Source organism: Nicotiana attenuata, unplaced genomic scaffold (assembly GCF_001879085.1).
Source record: "Nicotiana attenuata strain UT unplaced genomic scaffold, NIATTr2, whole genome shotgun sequence".
Lineage (NCBI taxonomy): Eukaryota > Viridiplantae > Streptophyta > Magnoliopsida > Solanales > Solanaceae > Nicotiana > Nicotiana attenuata.
In genome coordinates this window covers 1-24,739 of record NW_017671750.1, presented here as the reverse complement: position 1 = coordinate 24,739, position 24,739 = coordinate 1, and the positions used below count along the sequence as shown (strand labels likewise).

Below are 24,739 nucleotides of genomic sequence, written 5' to 3'. Positions count from 1 at the left end.
AAGGTGAAGCTCAGCTTGAAATATCTTTGAAATTATCATTTAATGTGTTTAAAACAGAATAACATAGATGAGTTTTAAAAATAGTAAATATATAGCATGACTGAGCACAAGTATGAAATCAAACAGTGAGGAAAATATCATTAAAAATCCCCTAAGGGTTCAAACAGTTGGCACGAAGCCCAAATATGGCATTTAGACCAAAATATAACAATATCAAACAATTAGCTATCAAATACGCAGTAAAATAGTCATTCGGGATGGACTAAGTCACAATCCCCAACGGTGCACGATCCCACGCTCGTCATCTAGCGTGTGTCTCACCTCAACATAGCCGAACACAGTGAAATTCCGGGGTTTCATACCCTTAGGACAGCATTTAAAATTATTACTCACCTCAATCCGGCCCGAAATCTAGATTGCAATGCCTTTGCCCCTCGAATCGGTCTCCGGATGCTCTGAATCTACCAAAATCAGAACGTAACCATTAAATTATGCTAAAGGGACGAAGTCTACTCGAAAATAATCGAAAAACATCACAAATCCCGAAATTACCAAAACCCGACCCCCGAGCCCACGTCTCGGAATTCGATAAAATTAACATCATTAGATTCCTTATCTCCCCACGAGTTCATACATATAAAAAAGTTCCAAAATTCGACCACAAATGGTCTTCCAAAACCTCGATCAAAGGCCTAGGCTTCTAAGCCCTAGTTTCTCTAATTTTACCTTTAATTACAGCTCTAATCCGTGCATTAATACCATAGAATCGAGTTTTTAGGTCCAAAATTCTTACCTCAATGAGTTCTCCTTGAATTCTCTCTTCAAAATCGCCCAAAGCTCTCAAATTCTTGTTTAAAAGTGAAGAAACCCTCTGAAAATCACGAAGGAGGAAATATAACATTCTGACCCAGGCATTTCCGCATCTGCGGTCAAGATTCCCGCTTTTGCGGTACCGCATATGCGGTCTTGACCACCGCATCTGAGGTCCTCACTTAAGTCCCCATTTTTCCGCATTTGCGATGAAATATACCGCACCTGCACCTTCGCAAATGCGATCCCACAACCGCTTATGCGGTTCCTGCCAACTCCACCAGCTTCCACATATACGGCGTCGCACCTGCGGTCCCCAATCCGCAGGTGCGGAAATACCAGAAGCAGCAAAAATCTGCAGCTTCATCAAAACCCAACTCTCCATCAACCATCCGACATCACACCGAGGCCCCCGGGACCTCAATCAAAAGCACCAACAAATCCCATAACCTTATTCAAACTTATACCAATCTTCAAAACACCTCAAACAACATCAAAACCACCAAAACACATCGAATTCAAGCCTAAGGTTCTAAAATCTTCCGCATTCCGCTTTTGATCAAAAAGTATACCAACCCACGTCCGAATGACCTGAAATTTTGCACATACATCCCAAATGACATAACAAAGCTACAACAACTTTCAGAATTCCATTCCGACCCCTATATCAAAATCTCTCCTATCAACCGGAAAACGCCAAAAACTCAATTTCGCCAATTCAAGCCTAATTCTAGTCCGGACCTCCAAAACACATTCCGATCGTACTCCTAAGTCCCAAATCATCTCCCGAAGCTATCCGAACCATCGGAACTCTCATCCGAGCCCTCTAGCACATAAGTCAACATCTGGTTGACTTTTCCAACTTAAGCTTTCCTAAAAGATACTAAGTGTCTCAAACCTTCTCAAAACCTTTCCGAACCCGAACCATGAGATGACCGGCCGGATCGTCACAGTGCATTAGGGAACCTAGAGCAATTAACTCATCTAACCAGTTTGCATTACCAGAGATTAAGGTAAGGGCTCGAAATAACCTTGAGGGGAAGGTGTTAGGCACCCCTCGCGGTCCACAATGGTGGGTCCCGACCGAACTCTGTGAATTAGTCAATTAACAAGTAAGCAGTCTCAGCACATATTTACAAATAAAGGTAGTTTACACAGTCTAAATACATATATGATCAAGGAGGTTTAGATGGTCCAATGAAAATATATGAAAGTAAAAGAGGTTTAGACAGTTTAAACACATATATGTAAAGAAAAAGAAGTTTAGATAGTTTAAACACATATATGTAAAGAAAAAGAAGTTTAGATAGTTTAAACACATGTGAATTGGGAAAGGGAAGTCCTAAGTTGATTAGCCTATAAGATCAATTTGTGCAATGCCCGGTAATCCTCCTCAACTAGAGGGGCTACACGTGACATTAGCGCGCAGGTCATCATATCCTTTTACTACCCATTACCCCCCCCCCCTAATGATTATAAGCAAGTTTAATTAACGAACTCTAAGCGTGCTTTACCCGTCCCTTCCTTGTGGTCCCAGAGGAGTTTAGGACCTCTAGACTTAGGCAGTTCTAGACAACCCTAAGGTGTTTAAAAGGCAAAAGTCTAGGCGACAAGAAATAACACATAGGACTGTCAATTAAGGAAAAAGGCTCATATTTACCTCCACATATACATAGGCAAATAAGCAGCACGTCTCAAACAACTGATTTTTAAAGAAATTCAGAAAGCCTAGGAACATGATATCTAGATGAACATTACAGAACAGAACATGCCGCATTTGTTTTAAGGGAAGTGGCAGAATCCTAACCAGTTTGCCTACTGGTTTTATAGCCTGTTAAGCCTGGACAATTTCACACATAAATATAACCTGATTTCACAGTTATCTAACGGCCTAAGGCTTGTCTAGGCGTGTATATGTAGTCATAATCTGGGAACCACTTAAACAATTTGAAGTTCTTTCATCCTATATGCATGCTGATCTAAGTGATGTATATATAGTAGCTGATTTTATACTGATTCATACCAGAACATGGTACCTATGTGTGGGGCTGTTTTAACCTACTTATTTTAGCGACATGTTTCAAAGCAGATGTACATGCAGTCGTAAAACAGGATCTCTAATGCACATGGAGAAGGTTATTTTATATTAAATAGTATTAGTAACTAAATGGCAGGATCTCTATGACATATGATATGCAGAAGCAGTAAATACGATTGTCCTAAGTCAAGGTATCTAATGCACCAATTTTGCATGATTTAATGCGAGTAAGCATAGCAATCCTAAAGCATGATATCTAATGCATCATACAAACCTAAAACATGATTTCTACAGCAACTCATCATAATGTAAAACCTAAAACATGGTTTCTACCCAATTTACCCCACAGAATCATATAGCCACCCTCCCCTTTTTACTAGTTACCCCAATATATGTTTACAAAGGATTATTACAAACCAGGATTTAGTAAATTACATCAATGAGAAGTAAACTTATACTATAGAGAGCCTGAAGCATGCCCAAAATAAACCTGAGAGTACCAGGCCTTCCGAGTAGTCTCAAATGCCCAGAAATCTCATAGCCAACAAGTGTCCATGTGTGCCAGAGTTCCCTAAGGACCTCATGAATCCCGGGCAGTGCTCACACCAAGTTCTTTCTCAAATAGGGACTGGTTATGTGCAGTGTGGAAGGGCCATCCCTAGTATGCCAGAGTTCAGAGAGATCTCAAGGATCCCTAAGCAGTACACATACCAGAGGGGCAGAACTTAATAATCTAAGAGTAAAGTGAGAGTGCTTGACATAGTTTGAAAGATTTAGTGAAAACAGTATAGAGATGACTCTAAGAGTGAAAAGGTTTCCTGAAATAGAAACTAGTTTGGTAGTGAAAAAATAGTTTGAGAAGAGTACCAAAACACTTTTGAAAACAGCAAACAATCAATTGGTCATAAAATATCCAGATTCAGAAACACTTAACAAACAGATCTCACATCAGGGTAAAGGGATTGGGGACACATAGAATTTACATTTTTAAAGAGAACACATGACAGAGCTCAGGGAGGCATATAGTCAACAAAATGCATAGAACACTTAGAAGCTTATAGAATTAACAGGTTAGTCATGATGGTAGGTAATAGAGCCATGTTGAAAGCAAAGAAACACTGGACAGAATCAAACACACAACTAGAGTCAGTCGAATGCCTTAAAGACTAGGTAACTAACATGATTTCCTCAGGGAAGGAGAATAGACAAGGGTGAATAGACTGGACAAACATCAAATGGACAACTATAGTTTGTACATGCTAATTACATATTGAACAAAGCAGGATGAGACATGCTAAGTAAGGCGGTAAACAAGAACTGGAATTGAATCTATAACTAATGAGCTAGCACTGAAATGAAACACATAGAGTTTAGGTTTCAAAATTTAACTGATACATACCAACCAAGTAAGAGAAATGCAGAATATGAAAGAAACGGGTGCAATTCCACTATCTAGCCTTGGCTTTCAGCCGGCTAGACCCACAATAGCACAAGTAGCAAAGAAGGAGAAAAGTTAGAATGTATGTGTGTGTTATGAAATGATGTTCGTCTTAAGAAGTAAAACAGAGGAGTTTATATAGTAGTTCAAGAGTAGAGCAAATAAGGTAAAAGAATCAACTTCAGTTAATCGAGGGAAGATCACAGAATCAATTACACGAAAAATTAGCATAGTCTTCCCTTAATTAAGGGTAATTAACCAACGGTAAGGGCAGGAAATATTTAAGGAAAGAAATTCAAATCAGACTTAGGCAAAGAGTGAATAACTAGGAATCTAATTAAGGAAATAATCGTGCAAGGAATCAGTAGATACTACAGGCAATTTAAATAAGGCAAGAAGACTAATTAAAGTCATAAACAAGGAAATAATCAAGAATCATGCACATGAAATTTTTAACAGAGCAAATCACTCAACAATTCTGGAAAGAATATATCAATTTCCATAAACAAAATAGGTTGATTAGAACTTTAGGGACACAGAGAAATTAGGCGGAAAACAATTCAAAAACCCTAATAGAGATTAATTAGGATAAAAATCACAAAGCAAGGAATTTGACTAAGGGAAAGCGTGTAAATCAGAATACAGAATGAACAAATACGACTAGTAACTTTGAAAAGCACAGAATCGGAGCAAAACACCAGAAAGTGAGAGTTTTAACATGAATCAACTAGGGCTTATGCAACTTTAGCATAAATCAGTCAAGAACACTTAAGAACAAACGATTAAGCATTCGAAAATCAGAAAACCTTTTGAGAAGATGACTTAGGGTAAACCCTAGTTTAGGAAAAAAAGGGAAATCAGTCGAAAACCAGAAAATTTTCAAGGAAAAACATGTGAGATATGTTCGATTCGTCTTAGATCTATACAGATCTGAGAAGATCGGAGATAAAAAAAATTAGGGTTCTTTAGAAAGCATGATAGAGACGAGAACATAGGCCTAGAAAATTATGGATCCATAGCAAAATAAGAGAGGTTTCTTACTCATGATCGAGCAAACGGCCTGAAACAGGCAAAGAAATCGAAGGTGCAAACCAGACCGCCTATGTCCCTTGAGATATTCTCAAGGATCTAAGAAACTGATGAGCCATAGCAAGTAGGAGGCCAGTATAGGCCTGAGACGACAAAAGAAACATCATAGAACGAAGGGTTAAGCCGGTGACGACGCCTGGATTAGGGTTCAGATAGAGAGCATCTGAGAGAGAGGGGAAAGGGTGACGGCAGGGTATGGTGGAAATGGATTAGGTTAGGAGGGGGTCATTAGGTTAATTATGGTAAGAACAAATACGGGTCGTTGATCTCAGAGATCAACGGCCAGGATTTGGGGAGGCCTGGGTCGGGTTTTAGATTAATTGGGGTTGGGTTTGACCGATTTGGGCTTAGTCTTAATGGGTTAGGGGTTGAAATTGGGCTGTTCAATTAGGCTAAATCCGAAATAAGGGGGTTAATTATTAAGTACCCAGGNCTGTTCAATTAGGCTAAATCCGAAATAAGGAGGGCTATTTGTTAAATACCCAGGTATTTGAATAAATTATTTTATAAAATAATTAACAATGAGAAAAAATAATTTTTCATGCACAGAGATGCTTTAAAATAATTATTCAATATTTCAAAAATATAACGGTCTAATTTTTGGTAAAATAATGCAGTGATGTATGCATGGGCTATAATTCTAAAATTATTGCAATTGTAATCAAAAGATATAAATCTGGCCATTTGTGAGATAATTGGAATTTAATAGGACCATAAATGGTAATATTAAATCAAGAGATATTTTAAAATCATCTATAATGCAATTTTATATTTATTTATATGAATAAAATATTGAGATAAATTAATTAAAAAATGTAAAAATTATGAAAAAATACCAACTGATGCTAATGCATAGTTTTAAAGTTATATATGCATTTCAAAAATATTATAGGGAAAAATTGGGTATCAACAACGCCTTTGCTTGAGCTGTCTCTTCGGTGAGGTCGAAACCTCGAGCATGGATTTCTTCAAGAGTCTCCCCCGAGATTGGCACTTGGCCAAATCATTGCTCCGTTTCTCCCGGTCGGAGGCCTCTCTTAGCTCCATTTGAGAAGCCTCAGCATCCCTTAAGCACACGGCAACGGTTTTATCAACCGTGGCCTTCGTCTTCTCAACCTTAGCCCTGGCTTCAGCAACCTCAGCCCCGATTTTGGCAAGTTTGGTCTCGAGCTCGTCGATCCTTTTGTTTTGGGCCGAATTTTTCTCTTTAACACCCCGGAGCTGGGTCTCAGCCGAAGCCAGTTTTGCTAGAGCGGCCTCTTTCTCTACGGCAAGCCGATCCATATTTTCCTTCCACTGGTTGCAATCGGCCTAAACCTGATTGACCTCCTCTCGAAGCAGCCCAATCAACTCCAGTTTTTGCTGCTACTGAGATACTAAAGTGTTAGCCTCCACAGTTCGGTCAAGTAGACCATACTCTTTCAAAATAACAGTTACCTACTTGTCTAGCTCGGCCTCATTTTTAAGAGCTTTGGCCAAGTCAGCCCGAAGGTCCTTGAGCTCTTCCTCTTTTTGACTGCAAAGGAGCTTCAGGGCCTTTCCTTCATCCGAGTTCTTCTTGAGCTCGACCTCACATTGGCTCAGCTCAGCCCTAAACCTGGTAATGGCCTACGCAGAGAAAGATATCAGTTAGGGTAAGGGGAGAAGAAGAAATTACAACGATAGAAGTTAATGCTTACCCGAGAGAAAAGACAGTGAGCCTCTTCGAAGAGGGTAGATGCGTCGTTGAGGTTGGCGTTATCATCGACCCCAGTAAGCAATGTCGGAAAGGATCTTCTTCACCGAGGACTCCGCTCGGGTCAGGTGTTCGCAGAGCTTGAGCTTCCCTTATTGCCTTCTTAGAATAAGCTGGTAGAGGAGGAGAGTGCCCTATTGTCATGGCCCCGAGCAAGTCGCTCGGGGCGCTCTATTCAGCCCCGGGGATCTCGGTACTTGTCCCTTTTTAGTGTGCTTGTTGAAGGCGGAGGAACAATCTCGACCTCGGGCGATTTGGGGGCTTTTCTTTGGAGCTTCGTCACCACGAGGCAGGGTCTCCGGTTCAGAGGGCTTGGCGGCTTCAGCTGGCTTCCTGTTTCGGATCACCAGCGCCGATTCTTCGCCCTCGTACTCTTCTTCATCATTCAGTTGATGGACTGAGTCTATGTCCACATGAATGAGTTTCCTCTTTTGCCTTCGAGTAGGGCCTTTCCTATCTTGGGGGTCTTCGGGTTTCGAAGCCCTTTTTCTCTTATTATCTTTCCCCGATTTTGGAATCGGCGACTTGCTCTCTTCCCCGGGCGGGGCTGGTCTCATTTCAGAGACATCTCCAATACCTACGTGAAGGAAAATTAGGCATGAGTGAGATAACATCTCCAGTAAAGGGGAAAGCATCAAAAACTTGGGAGAAGAACTAACTGTGGTGCTTGGCTTCCCATTTGCCCCTCGCCAAGTCACGCCATCGGCACTCGTCAGAGGAGGAGGTCGCAACTAATTTTCAGACCCAGCCTTCGAGGTCGGTGATCGCATGAGGCATCCAATCAACAGCTGCAAAAAAGGGGAAGGCATCACACAAAGAGAAAACAAAATATAAGAGGCTACTGGAAAAAAAGACTTCACTTACGATCGGGGTTCCACTTTTCTGGGAATGACATTTTTCCTCGAGGATGACGTCCGAGGTCCTCACTCGCACGAACCGGCTCATCTAGACCGATCCTTATCCTCGTCATTGTTAGCAAATAAGGCCTTGGTCGACCGGCGTTGAAGCTTGATCAACCCTCGGTAAAGTTAAGGCCGATACAATCGGATAAGTGATTGAGTGTGAACTCTAACCCCTCGTCCTTGCTGGAGAAATAGCGAAGCATGGTCACTATACGCCAGAAAGAAGGGTGGATCTGGTCGAGGGTGACCCGATACCTCTTACAAAAATTGATCACGATTGGATCAATGAGACCCAATATGAAGGGGTAAGTGTAAACACTCAGGAACCTCTCCACATGAGTAGTAATGCTCTCCTCGGGATCGGGGATCTGTACCACGACCTCGTCCCCCTAGCCACATTCCTTCTTCACGGCCTTGAGGTGCTTCTCCATGATCGAGCAAATATACCGGGATACATGCTCGCATTGGCCAGGAATTGCGGGGGGATTTTATGTTAAAGTCTTTCTTTATGATGTAGGGGCCGGGAATAATCTCGTGAAGGGCCGACACTTTATCATCGGCTGGCCGGGAAGAGGAGGAGGAAGCTTTCTCCTTTTGAGGAACTGTTTTGGAGGTTTTTGCCATTGATTTGGCTTAGTAGAGGCGGAAGTAGGCAGATCTTGATTTTTTTTTTCGGCGCTAAAAGGAATCAAGTAACGGGTAATGAGAGAGAAGAGATGAAGAGAGGGAGTGATAAAAGGAGTTTTGAGACGCTCGGAAGATTGAAATAATGTTTTTTTCCGAAATTGAACCTTGTATTTATAGGCAAGTGGCGGCGATTCAACGGCGCTAGGGGCCGACCACCACTGGTGAAGCATTTAATGTTTTAGGGAAGCGAACCGACGAGACATTTCGGTCACTTCGAGCGCATACGTCACGGTAATGATGTCATCATCAAGGACTCCGGAAAATCGAGGCTCAAGTCGTTTCTTATCATTTTATTATAAGAAACGTGAGGACTATCTGTATACGATCGAAATCAGGTATGCCCGATTTCGTGGGCTCGAGGGTGACTTCGAGAGCAAGATCGAAATAGACAATGAGCGAGCCCGATGGCAAAGTACACGCTTCGAAGATCAAAGTGCTCGATGAACACCGATGCCAAGTATGACCGACCTCGAGATAGTACCGTTATGGTCCCATAACAGAAAGAGCGAGATTCCCGCAGGGTCCTAAGATCACGGCATAAATTCCAGAGCGGATTTGTACGAGGCAGTTAGACAGAGCTGTATAATAAGATTCCATACTACAATTAGAATTGTACCTTATTTAGGATTCCCCTACTATATAAAGGGGAGCCCAATCATTGTAAAGGAAGAATCATTGAGAAGACAATATATATTTTCACTTTCTTGCCTACTGCCCATCTAAATCGTCTTATTATTATTTTATTTTTCTTGTTCATTTAACTCGAGGTCGCCATTGCTCGAGGTCGAGGTCTGCTTACACGATTGGTTTGACTTGCCTTACTCTTAAATTTACACATTAGATTCCTTGTTTATCAATTAGTATTGGATTAAATCACATATCTTTAAAACCACAAAACAAGTTTAATTGTTACTCGGATTTTAGGGTAAACAGTAATCCAAGGGATGTAATGTAGACATCCAAGGGCATATCAAGGTTAAGGGGTATGGGTTCACGTGAACCCATGTTCCTCTCCTTAAACCATGAATAACAATGTTATATTTCTTTACAGTTACTTAAATATCTGTGTGTGCACCCATGCTTAAAGACTCCTATGGTGCAATAATTATTTGGTGCACCTCTACAAATAAAATTAACGGATCAAATCCCATCTCGGACGATCTTATTTCGGCACAGAATATAGATATATATGTGAAAATCACTAAAATTTCAAAAAGAATATAATTTGAACCTACAATCTCAAAAGTGTAGTGCGTTCATGGTAAGAGATTAAAGTTAAATCCGTCAAATGTAAATTCTAGATCTACTAGTGTACCCATCATCTTGAAATCTTGGATCATCATCAATAGATAGCCTCCTCTAATGTAAGCATTAGTGGCTGCTTCTGTTGCTCGAGCACACAAAAATAACTTTATTATTGCTCCAAGCCTCTTTCCACAAGGAGTAAGCCAAACGAAATTACAAAGTTCGGTGGCTGGCCTATATTAACTAAGTTAACTCTTAGATCCCTCGTAAATACTAACTGAACCTCCTGTCACGCTGTTTGAAAAAGGTTATAAATTACTAGTAAATAAATTATGGCGGTGATGTTAGGAAAAACAAAAATTTTGCCCATATACACTTCTACTCACAAAAGAGTAGGTGTATTATTAGGTAACTTAGCAATCTCCAACTTTTTAACTAATGTTCAAGTTTTTGTTCCTTTGCGTTTCTATCTTTCTGGTTTCTTTTCTTCTTTTGGTAGAGTGACAACTGACAAGTTAACTTTAATACAACAAATTTGTGACTTACGCCATCGCAGGGTTTGCTAGTCAAACGTAATTCTAGAGCTAATATGTATAACAAACCCCACTTTTTAGAAGTGATGCATTTATTAGATAAAAGATCGATGCATGCTTTGTCTGTTGATGCTTGATTCATGATAATTCGATGGATCACACGGCCATCGTGTCAACTACGTGTAATTCAATCTGCCACAAAAAAAAAAATCCAATATCTGTATTATGAAATTTAAATCATTTACACTAAACTTGGTTATGTGAAAAAAGAAGTGAAAGTTGAGGGGGTAAAATTGGAGGAAAATGATATACATCCTTTTTTATCGCTTATTTAATTTCTCTAAAATTGGAGTAGAAATGACATCAGATAGCCACTTTAAAGGACTGCTATTTAGGAATTAGCTAGTGCATCCTAAATTTCAATTTTTCAGGACAAAAATATCCTGAATTGTCCTGAAGTTAGAATTTTTAGTTTAAAAATCCAAGACAAAATAATTAAGTATTGGCTAATCTCTGAATAGCATCCCTAAGAATGACTATATGTGCAGTTGACCCAAAATTGGATATAGGAAGTAAATGTCCCTTACTGCCATTAATAATCTTCTACATATGTAACAATAAAATATAAACTTCATAAGCATAATATTTGAATCTTTTTATATATTGAACCCATTAAATTTGAATTTTAACCGAAAAATATGGGCGTGGGAAGTTATGATTCCTGAGGAAACTGGAGAATCTTGGTAATATTACACAATGGCAAATACTAGCATTTCAACAACATGCATGTGGTGGCCAACTGTGCATGTGGAAAAGTATGGAATTTGGTTAATTGGAGAAGTGTGGAGTAATATTGACAAAGAGTGTAAGTTTAAAACATGCATATGTTGTAACTATAAATTGATTGGTCTGACCCCTTTTCCAATTATTAGTACTTAATTTTCTATGCAAGGGAAGAATAGTTTCTTGCTTTGTTGTGAATCCTCGTTTGCTTATGTGATAGCAGGATATGTAATGTATATAGTCTGCAGCACATGATCTAATTTACTTTACTGTATAGGAAATATGTGTTATTCCATCCGTCTCGAATTATCTGTTATATTTCTCTTTTACACGCTTCTTAAAAAAATATTAAATATGAGAGATCTTTGACTGATTTACCCTTATTTATGTCTTAAGATATAATCTCTTTTTATTTAATATTTACTCATAATTGAGGTATTTGTAGTCTTCAAGAGCAATTAATTAATATTAAGGGTAAAATAAAATAAAAATTAATTAGTCTTGAACTTCTAAAATGACAAATAATTTGAGACAATTATTTTTGAAAATCACGATAGATAATTTGAGACGGAGGTGGTACAAACAAAGATATATAAAGATAAATATTCCATGTCCAAGTCCAACAGTCTAATTAAGTTTTTAAAGAAATATTACTCAATTCTAAATGGTATTAAATTAATGTCCTAAATTAGTGTCTCGTTGATTTCTAGTTTGCAATAACGAAAATATTTATATGTACGTGTTTAGCCTAAGAAAAAGAATTAGGTTTGCATGTTAGAAGGCATGTTGCATATCATGATATCAAAATAAATAAAAGTGTTCCTCTTTATAGATCTAATAATATAAGTTTTTAGTTCTTTAGATGAAGTAATCACATAATTCAGTGATATACATGTGATGAAAAAACAATTTCTTCCAAGCATTATATCAACTCTTTAATTGAGGTGTTCGGTTATTTAATAGTCTAAACATTTAGATACAAAATAAAATAAAATCACATATCCAAGCAATTTTTTATTTAGTCTCGTACTTGTGGATACAATTGAAACAAATCAATCGTGATTAACCTGGATGCCACAGTTATAAAAATATAATATCTTTTTATCTGCACACCACAATTAATTTCATGAAATACATATTATCTCTCATCAGTATATGTACCGAGTAACTTTCTAAGACTTGAACAGATAAAAGAAATTACCTAATATTTTTGTCGAAACCTCATCACTAGACCATACTCTTGGGTGCGCCAAGTTATCTGGACTTCTTAATTGATTTTCGTAGATTTATATATCGTTTTAAAGGAAGATTACCCTTTACTACAATGTCTCAAGCATGGGGAACATTTCATCTCACTATAACTAATTAACTATCAATTGCATGTTTAGAAGACGTAGAGAAAAATGTAACAAAATAATAATTTTAGTTAAACAAGGGACACAACGTAAAAACTGGTAGTAGAATTAATGATATATAAAAAGCCTCGTGATGTAATTTTACATAATTCGAGCTGCCTTACTTTTAAATGCCTTTGACTTTACTATCAATATGATTAGCAAATACCCATTAAAGAGCATTAATCTAAGGCAGCTATGGGGTTAAGTGCGAGTGGAACTGCTACCAAATTCCAGCTCTTTAATTCATCTTGATCTAAAATATTTGGCACTTATCTTTATTTTGACTAACTTTTTAGAATATATGTTAGTACCTTTTAATAAGAAGAGAAAGGGAGCCTTAAAATATCGTAAAAATTATCTTCATGCTATCTATAGATCACGGCTCGCGAAATCAGTGACTGACCTTTGCATCAGGATAGATTACTTATTTGCACCTCATGAGATATTGTCCTTTCTCGAAACTTTTATGAATGCGAAATATTTTGCGCATCAAGTTGCTTATTTTTTTTTTTCCACCTTTTAATAAGAGGAATTCCAACTTGTCTTTCAAACGGATTGCGAGTGACATCATTAAGATATCTAGGAATGAACTATACATTGCTTGTTAATTCTTTGTTAATGTTTAAAAATAAATATCTATTTCTAATTTAACGCTATAAGCTTCTACCAAGCTGGTTTGACTAGTGAAATAAGATATCTGGGGTGTATTATATGTGTGCTAACTGCCAAGTTAACCCTATTATCTATTCATGCGCTTCTAATTACAAAATTTTGTGATCAATAATACTTTTAATTGTTTCTAAATATCTTTTTTTTTTTTCAAAAAGAGAGAGAGAGAGAGATTACTAAATTATGTTCATTATTGATCAGTACCAAACTACCAACAATTGATGACTTCATTAAAGGGATGAACTGCCAAGACTAAATGCTCAATCTATAGGCCACAAAAGTTCTAAGCAAATATCATACCCTTTGTAGATTGATCAGAATATTAAGTTGTATGCATCGATAGAATAAAAAGTTTACACCTTCAGTGTAAAAGTGATCTTATTTTTCAAGGGCAAATCAATTTTAGTCCGCGGTCAAAATTATTTATAGTTGGTAGCCGCAAAAATATATAAAATATTCGGTTATTATGTCGAGAGAGGCTATGCAGTGTTATGTTTCCATTTTTTTCAAGATACATGACGAGCTCTTGTGAAAAGTTATCAACTATTGTGAGCCAACTTAGCCTGAATGCTATAAAAATAGTATATAATATTAAAAACCGCGATAAAAACCTATTCATAAGCCATGGAACTATATATTCAAATTCTATTAACTTTCAAATTGCACCCAACTTTGATATAACTTTTTCAATGACAAATAAAAAAAGTTTTCAAAAGTACCCTTTAACTATATTATCCCAAGCTATTTAACTTCTCTTATTCTTACTTCCAAGCAACAAGCAGAAATAAAACAAAATCCTAAACAAAAGCCCCCATGCAATAGTTACCCAAAGGCAATTCCACTTGCTCAATTGTGTTATCCCTTGTTGCACCAATATATCTGATCCAGTAGTCACACATGTTGAACTTGTAATCCTCATATTCAATGTACTGCTAATACTGCTCAACAACTTCTCCTTTAACGAATTCGGAACAGCCCCGAGTGGACTGTTATCGAACATTTGAATCCCACGAACGAAGCATTTCGTGGGATCTTCAAATTCGTTGTGTAACACAGCCTCATACGGGTATTTCACTATCGAAATATAATGGAACCAGATCCAGTAAGACGGGATTCTATCACGATTCATGAAAAATCCACTAAAGAGTAGGAAGTAAGCAAGAATCGCTACCACAATCGTGTATCCGAGCATGACATGAGGCACGACACCAGAAAGGAACGTAACGAATGAATTCCCTGCCCAAAACGAAGCTAAAATGACACCAAAATAGAACAAAAAGCTAGAAAATCCACCATCTAAGCCAACTGCCCAGAATGTCACGGCCGCAAATGACAAAGCGAGGAATATCAACGCTGGTATCGAAGTCAAAGCATGAGAAAGACAATAAGATGATCTTCTATATGCATTATAAGCCGTTTCCCTCATGAAAATGTACCTTTCTTGAATAAAAACGGGCAATGCATCCGCACATGTATAGTAAGTCGTTGACATCGCGAACGCGAAGAACCCAAGCCGTTCTTGTACACCTTTAGGTGAACTGTCAAGTCGCCAGAACATAGTAGCCAGTATAAAACCCGTAACCATAACCGCACCAAACCGAACAGCAAAAATCTCCGGCATACGCCACGAGTTAGTGAATGATCGCTTTGAAAGTACACCAATTTCAGTCCATATTGGATTTGCAAAAGTAGGAACCATAGAAGTAGGACTAGTAGCAACATGTGTTGAACCAGGAACCAATTTTCCGCTAGAAATACTAGCACTTATCGCTTCTTTTAACGATAAGTGATTTTTATTTCTAGCTGTTGTTTCAGCATTTTGATTTGTACTACTAGTCCGTTTCATATGTTGCCATGTTTTGTTGAAATCGACTAAGCTCTTTGTCCCACCTGAGCCTTCGAGTTCGCGAATTAAATCAAGCGCGAACTCTGTACGGTTCTCATTTTCAGGTATCGGATTTCCAAAATCAGCAAAAAATTGTGGCAAAGTCAACGGCGAGCCACTGTAAACAGTTTGTCCACGTGATAGGAAAATCAACCGGTCAAGTAAACCGAGAATTCTGTAACTCGGTTGATGGATTGACATAATTACAATACTGCCACTCTGTGCGATTCGTTGAAGTACTTTAATCACCATAAAAGCACTGGTGGAATCTAGACCCGAAGTTGGCTCGTCGAGAAAGAGAATAATCGGGTCGTGGATTATGTCAATTCCGATTGAAACGCGCCGCCGTTCACCGCCGGAGACACCACGGTGACCTTCATCGCCGATTATAGTTTTTGCGGCGTTTCTGAGCCCTAATTGATCGATTAAAGCTTGAACTCTGGATTTTTTCTTCGATTTTGATAGACTCCGTGGAAGCCTAAACTCAGCTGCGAACATTAGCGTTTCTTCTACTGTAAGCATTGGATACAGAAGATCGTCTTGCATTACGTAAGCTGATATGACTTTGAGTAATTTCGAGTGCAGTGGCTCGCCGTTTAGTGTTACTGTCCCTTTCAAGCTATCTTTCGCGATACGATTCGCTAACGCATCAATGAGCGTCGATTTTCCCGAACCAGACGCGCCTAAAACCGCGAGTAGCTCTCCGTCACGCGCTTCTCCACATATGTCATTCAAAAGCACCTTTGTTCTCGTGGACGGGATTTCCTCGGCAGCGCTGCGGCTACTCCGGCTACGTGAGATCACCGGAAAATTGACCTTCCGGCGGACTTTCACACTGTATGTGAGGTTGTTGAATGCGAGTACAAAGGGAATATTAGAGTGAAGCGGGTCCATGGTAAGAGCTTGATGAAGTGGACTTTCGTCGTCGCCGGTGACATCGCCGACGTTCTTCAACAACTGACCAAACGTCGGCGATGACATTTCTACAATTTGTCTCCGGTCATAAAGAGGTACGCTATCTCTAACTGGTGATGCATTTACAATTCTTGACATTTGTTATATATGATCTATATATAAATCCCTAATATATGGTAATTTTATTTGATGGATATAATTAAGATGCGAGTTTAATGGGTATAAGGGTACTAGTAGAAGCAATAGAAGAGGGCGGCGGAAAGGACGGCGGTAGAGTTGGCAACTAAACTATGGGTTTTTTGGGAGTTTTTAGGAGGGAAATAGATGAAGGAGTTTGCGTATGAAATAAACAAGAAACAAGTCTCCCATTTAAACTAGTGAATCTACTCTTTCAAGAAAATAAAGAGCGGACAGCCTACTTTATATAGATTATGATCTTAAATATAGTACGGTTATTTGGTTGGAAATAAGTTATCCCAGTATTAATTATTTTGGGATTAGTTATTCCACATTTTCATAGGGATAAAAAAATACTACAATCCTAGATTTAATTATTTCTTATCCCTCGTACCAAACGAACACTAAGGGTCGTTTGGCTGATGTGTGGATATTTAGTTGGTTGTAGAATAATATAATATTACTATCTTATATGAGACTTATAATAATAAAATATTATATGAGAGAAGAGGAGCCTTTGAACAACGATAAAGTTGTCTCTGTGTTACCTATAGGTCATATATTCAAGTCGTGGAAGCAGACACTAACCCTGGGATTAGAGTAGGTTGTCTACATCACACCCTTTGTGATACGATCCTTCCTCGAACCCTGCATAAACGTGAGATGCTTTGTCTCGGGATGCCCTTTTCTCATAAGTTATATGAGAATTTATGTAGTAATATTTTATACATAATAAAATGCGAAATACAAATATATGTATTAATAATAAGGGAAATTAAACTATTTTATGGCAAAAATTTCCTCTTAAAATTAATAATTCATGTATAATAATCTTTTCATCAATCACTATATAACAATTTATTGATCATTATTTATTTCTGCAAAAATTATCTCTACGTTGTAACTTGTATGATTAGTATATGAACCAAATGACCCCTCAATACATATATTATTCTTGGTGGTTAGGGTTTAAGAGGATGATATTATAAACTTATTCATTAATAAATTTAATTGTGGAGGATGGGAAGAATTTATGAGAAGGAGTGAGATGACCTAAATCTCCTAATCTTTTATCTACACGTCTGGTTTTACTGGGGTAGGGGTGGGAGCTAGTTAGGGTAGGGGGAGGGGTACAGGACACGTGGGTACTTTCTATTTGAGGAAGTCTTTTATTGCTATTTGAGGAAGTTGGGTAATAAGGATTTAAAGGATATTTCTTTTATGCCAAGTTTCTTAAGTCTTGTGTATTTAGGTATGGATGGTAATCTACTGTTTGCGCAAACAATATTTATGAGTAGAAAATTGCGGCAGGGTAGAGTTTGAGTGTCTCTTTCTTTCTTCCTATGGGTTCTATAGAGTTTGAGTTTTTCTATACTAACGTCTAAAACATACATACACATATATTTCATTTGAAAAATAACTCTTGATAGCTAGATTTTAGCGGATTAAAATGTATTGAATCAATAACCGAATTAGTTTATAATTTTCTTAAAGTTTGCTTGGGTTAAAATATAGGGATCAATTGAGCCAAACAATTGGTCATAATTCAATCCCAGTTCAAAGTTATTTTTCATTTTTGTTTAGTTATCGTATCAAACAATTTAATTTTTCTTTTATTTTTCACTTTGATGAGTTTACTGATGAGAGAGAGAAGAGCAAACTTAGATTATGCTCAAAATGACAGAAAAATAATTGGTGCCTAATTTTGAAAGCCCTATATATCACCTATAATTGATATCTTCAAATGTGGGTAACTTTGTAAGTCGATCATATTACAAATACCAAATAAAACACGTCAATAATTTATATACAAATGGTAGACAAAAACAAAATCAAGTTGAAAATAGTACATAAATTCATAATCTCATCACGTCTTTGCTTCCGTTAAATTATCGTCCTTTTTTAAAATATTTTTGCAGGAGCACCTTTTTCTTTTTTAGAACCTTAATGTGAAAGATCCAGATTAAACTAAATTAGACTTCAAATAAATATTTCAGGCTCCTGTCAGATATATGTTTAAACCAAAAAGAGAAGTTAATGGTGCCTGATTTATTTTCAACACCAAAAAAAAACAACCCAATACGCACGAAGCTACTTAATAAAGTATATGTTAGAATCACATTAGCATTCAATTATGCTCAAATTTATTTTATTGCTATACATACATACTATAGGTGTGAAGAAATTGAACATCGCTGGCAATTTATTGTTCATAATTTCCATAGACAAAAAGAATTTATGATGCTATTAAATGATGTTTAACTACATATCTACAAGTTTGGCAGCCACTCCTATCAATAAATCTAACAATGGACACCTCCTATTATTGCAAAATGCAATAATAACACTTTTGATCCCTCAATTGTTAATAAATTATGATTTTCGTCTTTGTAATATTTGACTAAGCACATTTAACTAAATGATCATCCTTTTTTCTTTCTATTCCAAAAAAGGAATAATTGGCTGATAGGTCCCAGCCCAGGCACGGACATCATCCCTTTCTCCTCCTTTTTGATGTTGTGAGAAGCAATCGATCGATCCCTGAATACCATATTTGTCGATACATATATGGATATATAGATAGCGATTCTTTCTCGATAACGAGAAACAAAAAGAGAATTCACTATTATCATAATATCCAATTCAATGAATATTTTTGGTCCTTTATGTAACAACAACAACATACCCAGTAAAATTCCACTAGTGGGGTCTGGGGAGAGTAGAGTGTACGCAGACCTTACCCCTACCCCGAAAAGGGCAGAGAGGCTGTTTCTAGGAGACTCTCGGCTCAACAGAAGAGGCAATAATATCAGAAAAGAAATAAGAGAAAAGACATGTAACAACAAAAGATACCAGAAAGAAAATAACCACAGCAAATAAGTGAAAGGACAATAACACAAAACTATGCAAAACAACAATGTGAATACAACAAAGACCGCTAACAAACCTAAACAAAACTCTATCAGACTACCCAGTACAAAAAGGGAAGAACTCTCGACTACCCCCTAGCCTACCACCCTAATGTTCGACCTCCACATGTTCCTATCAAGAGCCATGTCCTCGGAAATCTGAAGCCGCGCCATGTCCTGCCTGATCATCTCTACCCAATACTTCTTAGGCCGTCATCTGCCTCTTCTCGTACCTGCCAAAGTCAACCGCTCACACCTCCTAACTGGTGCATCTAGGCTTCTCCTCCGCACGTATCCGAACCATCTAAGTCGCGCTTCCCGCATCTTGTCGTCCACGGGACCCACGCCCACGCTCTCCCGAATATCTTCATTCCGAATCTTATCCAGCCTAGTGTGCCCACGCATCCATCTCAACATCCTCATTTCTGCTACTTTCATCTTCTGGATATGTGAATTCTTGACTGGCCGACACAAGGTCCCTTTATGTAAGAAATATGTTATTTTAAAACTATTTCAAAATTATATTATCGTTATATATGAAGTAGAAATACAAGCTTAACACAATACATGAGTAATTAAGTGGTAAGAACAATTAATAAATATGTTAATTCTGTGATATTCACTGGTAAAAGGATCAAAAGTGTATGTTTCAGTTAATTGGAGGTTAAATATGTATAATCAAATATCAGAAGGGCTAAAATTAAAAGGGACCAAAAGTACTATTATTCCTTGCAAAATCGAACCACGAATGTTGGATTCTCAATCGTCCAGTCTCTGCGTAGACATTTCCGGCCCCCACCCTATTTCACAAGTAAGAGGATCAATTAATATGAAAATTTTAATGACCTTTTGACTATGAATCATTTGTTTCTTATTGTTAAACGTGCTTTTATTAGTGTCCGGCGTGAAGAATAAAGATCATGATTAAAAATTTTGCTGTGAAATTCTCAACTATTTTTAAATTCTAGTATTTAATTTAATAAATTCAATCTTTTGTTTGAGATTTGGTGAGATTTGTGGCCATTTGACGAATTCGTGTAGAGGTTATAGCAGTGTTGAATGAACGGCTGCTTTGAAACCAGACCGTATAATTTTAAAGTAGGCCCCGTTATTTGATTTGAAACCAGACGACTAATTTGAAACCAAACTGATAGTTCAATTGGTGACCCGTTCAAAATAAGTTGAACGTATTGGCTTTGATAATAGGCAATCGAGTGCGAAGGGTGTTGCGCCCCTCTTCATTTGTTCATATTAACTATCACAAAGCCCAACATTTTTCTGCTCGCTACTTGTCCACTTGTCCTTTTTACTACTTTGACTAGCTTCTAGCAAAAGAATAATTTTTTTCCCGTAGACAACGTCCTTTATCGAGCGGCTCTATCTGTCGATAATAAAAGTGATGGTCCGAGCTGGACTGTCTGAAGTAACGAGAAAGAATTGAAAAGATAATGAAAAAAAAATCACGGTAAAAAAGGAGAAATGTAATGTTCTAATAGATTTTCCTAATTTAAAATCAATGTATGGTAGTAGTTTTGTAATTATAAAATTATTGATACGAATATTTTTTTTTTTTGGAAAATAAAAATCTGCTTCTATAAAAAATATTTCATTAATGCTCAAAAGTACTTTTCTTTTTTGCCGAACACCAAAAATCTCTAGAAAAAAGTACTACTTTTATTTTGGTAAAAGAATGCCTTTAGCAGTTTAGCTTCCGAGGAACTTGACCAAACAAATTATAAATGAATTCCTACGCAACACATAACAAAGTGGCAAGAGTGGTTCACAGAGATATTTATATTATGACCTAAATGAGAGTCCAGGTGAGTAAAACATTAGAAATTATAGAAATACAAATTCTATTTCACAATGTCACCAATAGACTGAACAGGAATAACTTGAAATTCTAAGCAATTTAACTTGTATTCTTGTTAAAATAGTACGAGCTAGCCAGTTTTCGGACTGATAATTGAAAAATAGCTAGCGTTGCAGGGTCATTAAGAAATAGCCACTATTTGGCTGAAAACGGAAAGTTCCAGCATAATATGCTGGATTATGGAGCTTCTGCGTATAAACTTCTAGCATATTAATTATATTGGAACTCCGGCACACGGAAAGTTCCAGGATTATGGAGCTCCTGCATAAATTTCCAACATATTATGTTGGAACTCCAGCACATTATGAAATTCCAGCACATTATGCTGGAATCTCATATGTAAAAAGATTCTAACTCCAATATATTATGCTGGAATTTTTAAGAGTGTTTTTGTTCAGATTTTATCTTTACATGAAAAAGTGGCTAAATTTTAATTACTTTTGAAACTGTGGCTATTTTTCAATTATCATTTGTAAATCAGGCTTTTTTTTTTTTCCCTGGTTGATGTTTTAGTTAAGAGTCAATTCAGAAAGAAATACAGGAAAGAACTCTAGATATAACTCTTTTAATTGAACTATAAAAGTCATTGCTTGTCTTGTTGTTATTAGGGAAATTAACTTTTTTCCAATGAATGGCTTCTGATCGCAAAACGAGAAATTAAATTACTTTTAAACTGGGACTTTCTCTCCATTGAAAGAAATTAGTTATTGAATAATCAATTTACTTACTCTAGAAGCACGTCGAAAACTTGATCAAAAAAGAAATTAGTTTAGTCAAAAAAGAAGAGTAGCTCAGTAGCTATATCCTTCCCAAACCGAATTGCTAGCTAGCTAGCTAGCTCCCCTTATCTACCAATTCTATTCTCATAAACAAACTCACCATTGGTTTTTTTTTTTTTTTTAACCGAAAAAGGATAAATTTCACAAATGGTCATATAAGCTATGTTTTAAAAGGCGGGGGCGTGAGGCGAGGCGTTTTACCTCTGACGAGGCGAGGCGTAAGCCCTGAGACATAGGGCGTAAGTCCCACGGATCTTTAAATTTTACTAATTTTATAAATTTTAAAATAGTTTAAAATAAAAAAAATAATTATAAAAATTACATTAAAATCACAAAATTAACAAATAATCTATTTAAAATATTTATAAAGTATAATTCAACTATGAATAATATGAAAAGTATGACATATATCATAATATGCAAATTAGCTGCAACGTCATTACAACTCAAAACATCAAAAGTAATATATTCGATACGAAATCTTATATGTATCTTTTAAGGAGTAATGAATCTTCAAAGAATTTCGATATTATAATTTGATATTTTACTTAAATACTCCTTTTATTTAATATGCTTTCTATTTGAAAGAGAATTAATATAAAAACATAATTCACAATTTCAATATGATTGTCTTACATCATTTATTTTTAAGTTTCAACAAGTTAATAAATTGACACATAATTCACCATACCGTTGATAAATAATTATTTGTAAATAATTACTAACTAATACTGACTATGAAATTAATAAGTATTGTATCTCATAAACGTGAAAAAAATAATATTTAGAAAAATAATTATAAAAAAATTATGGACTATTATATAGTAACGACATAACAAAAGTTAATAATTAAATACTTTTTAAATGAAAGATCTATTTAGAATTAACTATCATAACAGTCTTAATGGATAACGTACAATAATTTTTATTCTAATTATGATATAAAATACTCTCAACTTAATGATTTATGATTAAGAAAAAAGTAATTTTGAATAGTCAACAATTTATTAAGAAAAATTGAGGACTTATAAGGTTAGTTACATACAATTGCATAAAGTTCTATTAGGCGAGCCCAGTATCCTGGGCGTTGGGCGTGTCTGGGGCGTAAGCCCCGATGGCCGAGGCGTAAGTCTCACGGAACTAAGCCCCACACATAAGCCCAGGGGCGTTTTACGAGTGCTCCGCCCCGGGGCGAGCCCCGGGCGAGTCCCAGTTCTGCCTTTTAAAATAGAGCATATAAGTATAATTTTTTTATTAAAGTCATATAATTTTATTTTCTCACACAAAAACATAAAACTTTTTCTAACTTACATAAAAATCATAGTAACCAGAAAACACAAGTTTCCGATAGTATTTTTTTATTTCACGATTTTTTATTTTTTATTTTCAATCTAATAAATAATAATCTAATTAAAATAAGAATGATCCAACCCGATCTAACGCGCCCGACCCAATATATATGTATATCCTACTAAAAGTGAATCTTTCAAAACATGATACTTCTATCTTTTATTTTTTCTTTTCAAGGTGCTCATTTAAAATTGACAGTATTTTTGTTTTTAATGCTCTCTAGTTATACTTTTTTTTTTTGTAAGAATCTCATGCATATCAAAGTAAATTTTTTTTTTGTGAGGAAGGATTCACTTTTAATATTATTTTAATTTATGTATATGGGTATTGGGTCAGGTTGAGTTTGGTCATTTTTATTTAAGTAAAAAAATATAAAATTTACCGGTCGGCTGGAACTAATAGTATTTTCTAGCAAACAAAATTGTAGAATATGTATACTATATGTATATAATATGCACACACAAACACATACACTCACACACACACACACACACACACACATATATATATATATATATATATATATATATATATATATATATATATATATATATATATGTCAGCTATTATTTTTTAGAGTGACTAAAATTATATGTTTTTCTTATTTTAATTGGGTTATTATATATTAGACAGAAAATAAAAAATAAAAAACCTCGAATAAGAAAATACTACCGAAAAATTTCATTTTCCGGTCACTATGATTTTTATATGAGTTAGTGAAATTTCTATGAATTTTCTGTGAGAAAACAAAGTTATATGATTTTGTTAAAAAAAAAAAATCATAGTCATATCATGACTATTTGTAAAATTTACCCATTGAACCCCGGAAAGAAAATCAGCGACACACAATTCAAAACTCAATAGATAGTGGATCCCCTTAGTTCTACCCTTCTTCATATAAATTTTTAGCTTGAAAATCATCTGTAGCAGGATTTGATATATCCCATACATCATGCATTAAGCTTTTACTATTAGATAAAAGCGCCGGAATATGTCATTATTGACATATTCATCAACATTTTGTCTATAGATATAGCATTCAATTACATTTCTATGATTTTATGATAATAAATGGAAGTATATACTAATACAATATATATGTCATATATAGAACTAGTCAATTTTATATAAATATTCAATCGATGGTAATGAATACAATAATGTACTTACAGAAATCACCGTTCTTCTACGCCGTTTCTTACAAGATGAAGCAAAAAAAGCAGGAATATATGTAGATATTTTCTTGTATACTTTCATAATGGATTAAACATTTAAAGAAATAAACGTTGATCACATGACATAAGGAATTTTTATAATGAATTGTAGTAAATTGCTTATTTTATTTGTTTAAGGTAATTGTATAGGGTCAAATTTGACCATCAACGTCTCTACGCTAATGGGTACGCCCAGTGAGTATACGTCAACTAACGTAAGGGTACGACTTGGACGTGGGGACAAAAGCGACATCGTTTAAGACTCAGTGTCTTCACTAGGAAAAGGTTACCTATTTTTGTATCTTTTTGAT

General features: G+C 36.2%; 1 protein-coding gene across 1 annotated transcript; it reads right to left on the bottom strand.

Annotated features, from left to right (window-relative positions):
- Positions 1-13,944: 13,944 nt before the first annotated feature.
- LOC109210003 (ABC transporter G family member 6-like) lies at positions 13,945-16,513 on the bottom strand. Its single transcript, XM_019373374.1, has one exon. It carries the CDS (start codon positions 16,262-16,264, stop codon positions 14,072-14,074), a length of 2,193 nt encoding a protein of 730 aa, XP_019228919.1. The 5' UTR covers positions 16,265-16,513; the 3' UTR covers positions 13,945-14,071.
- Positions 16,514-24,739: the final 8,226 nt, after the last annotated feature.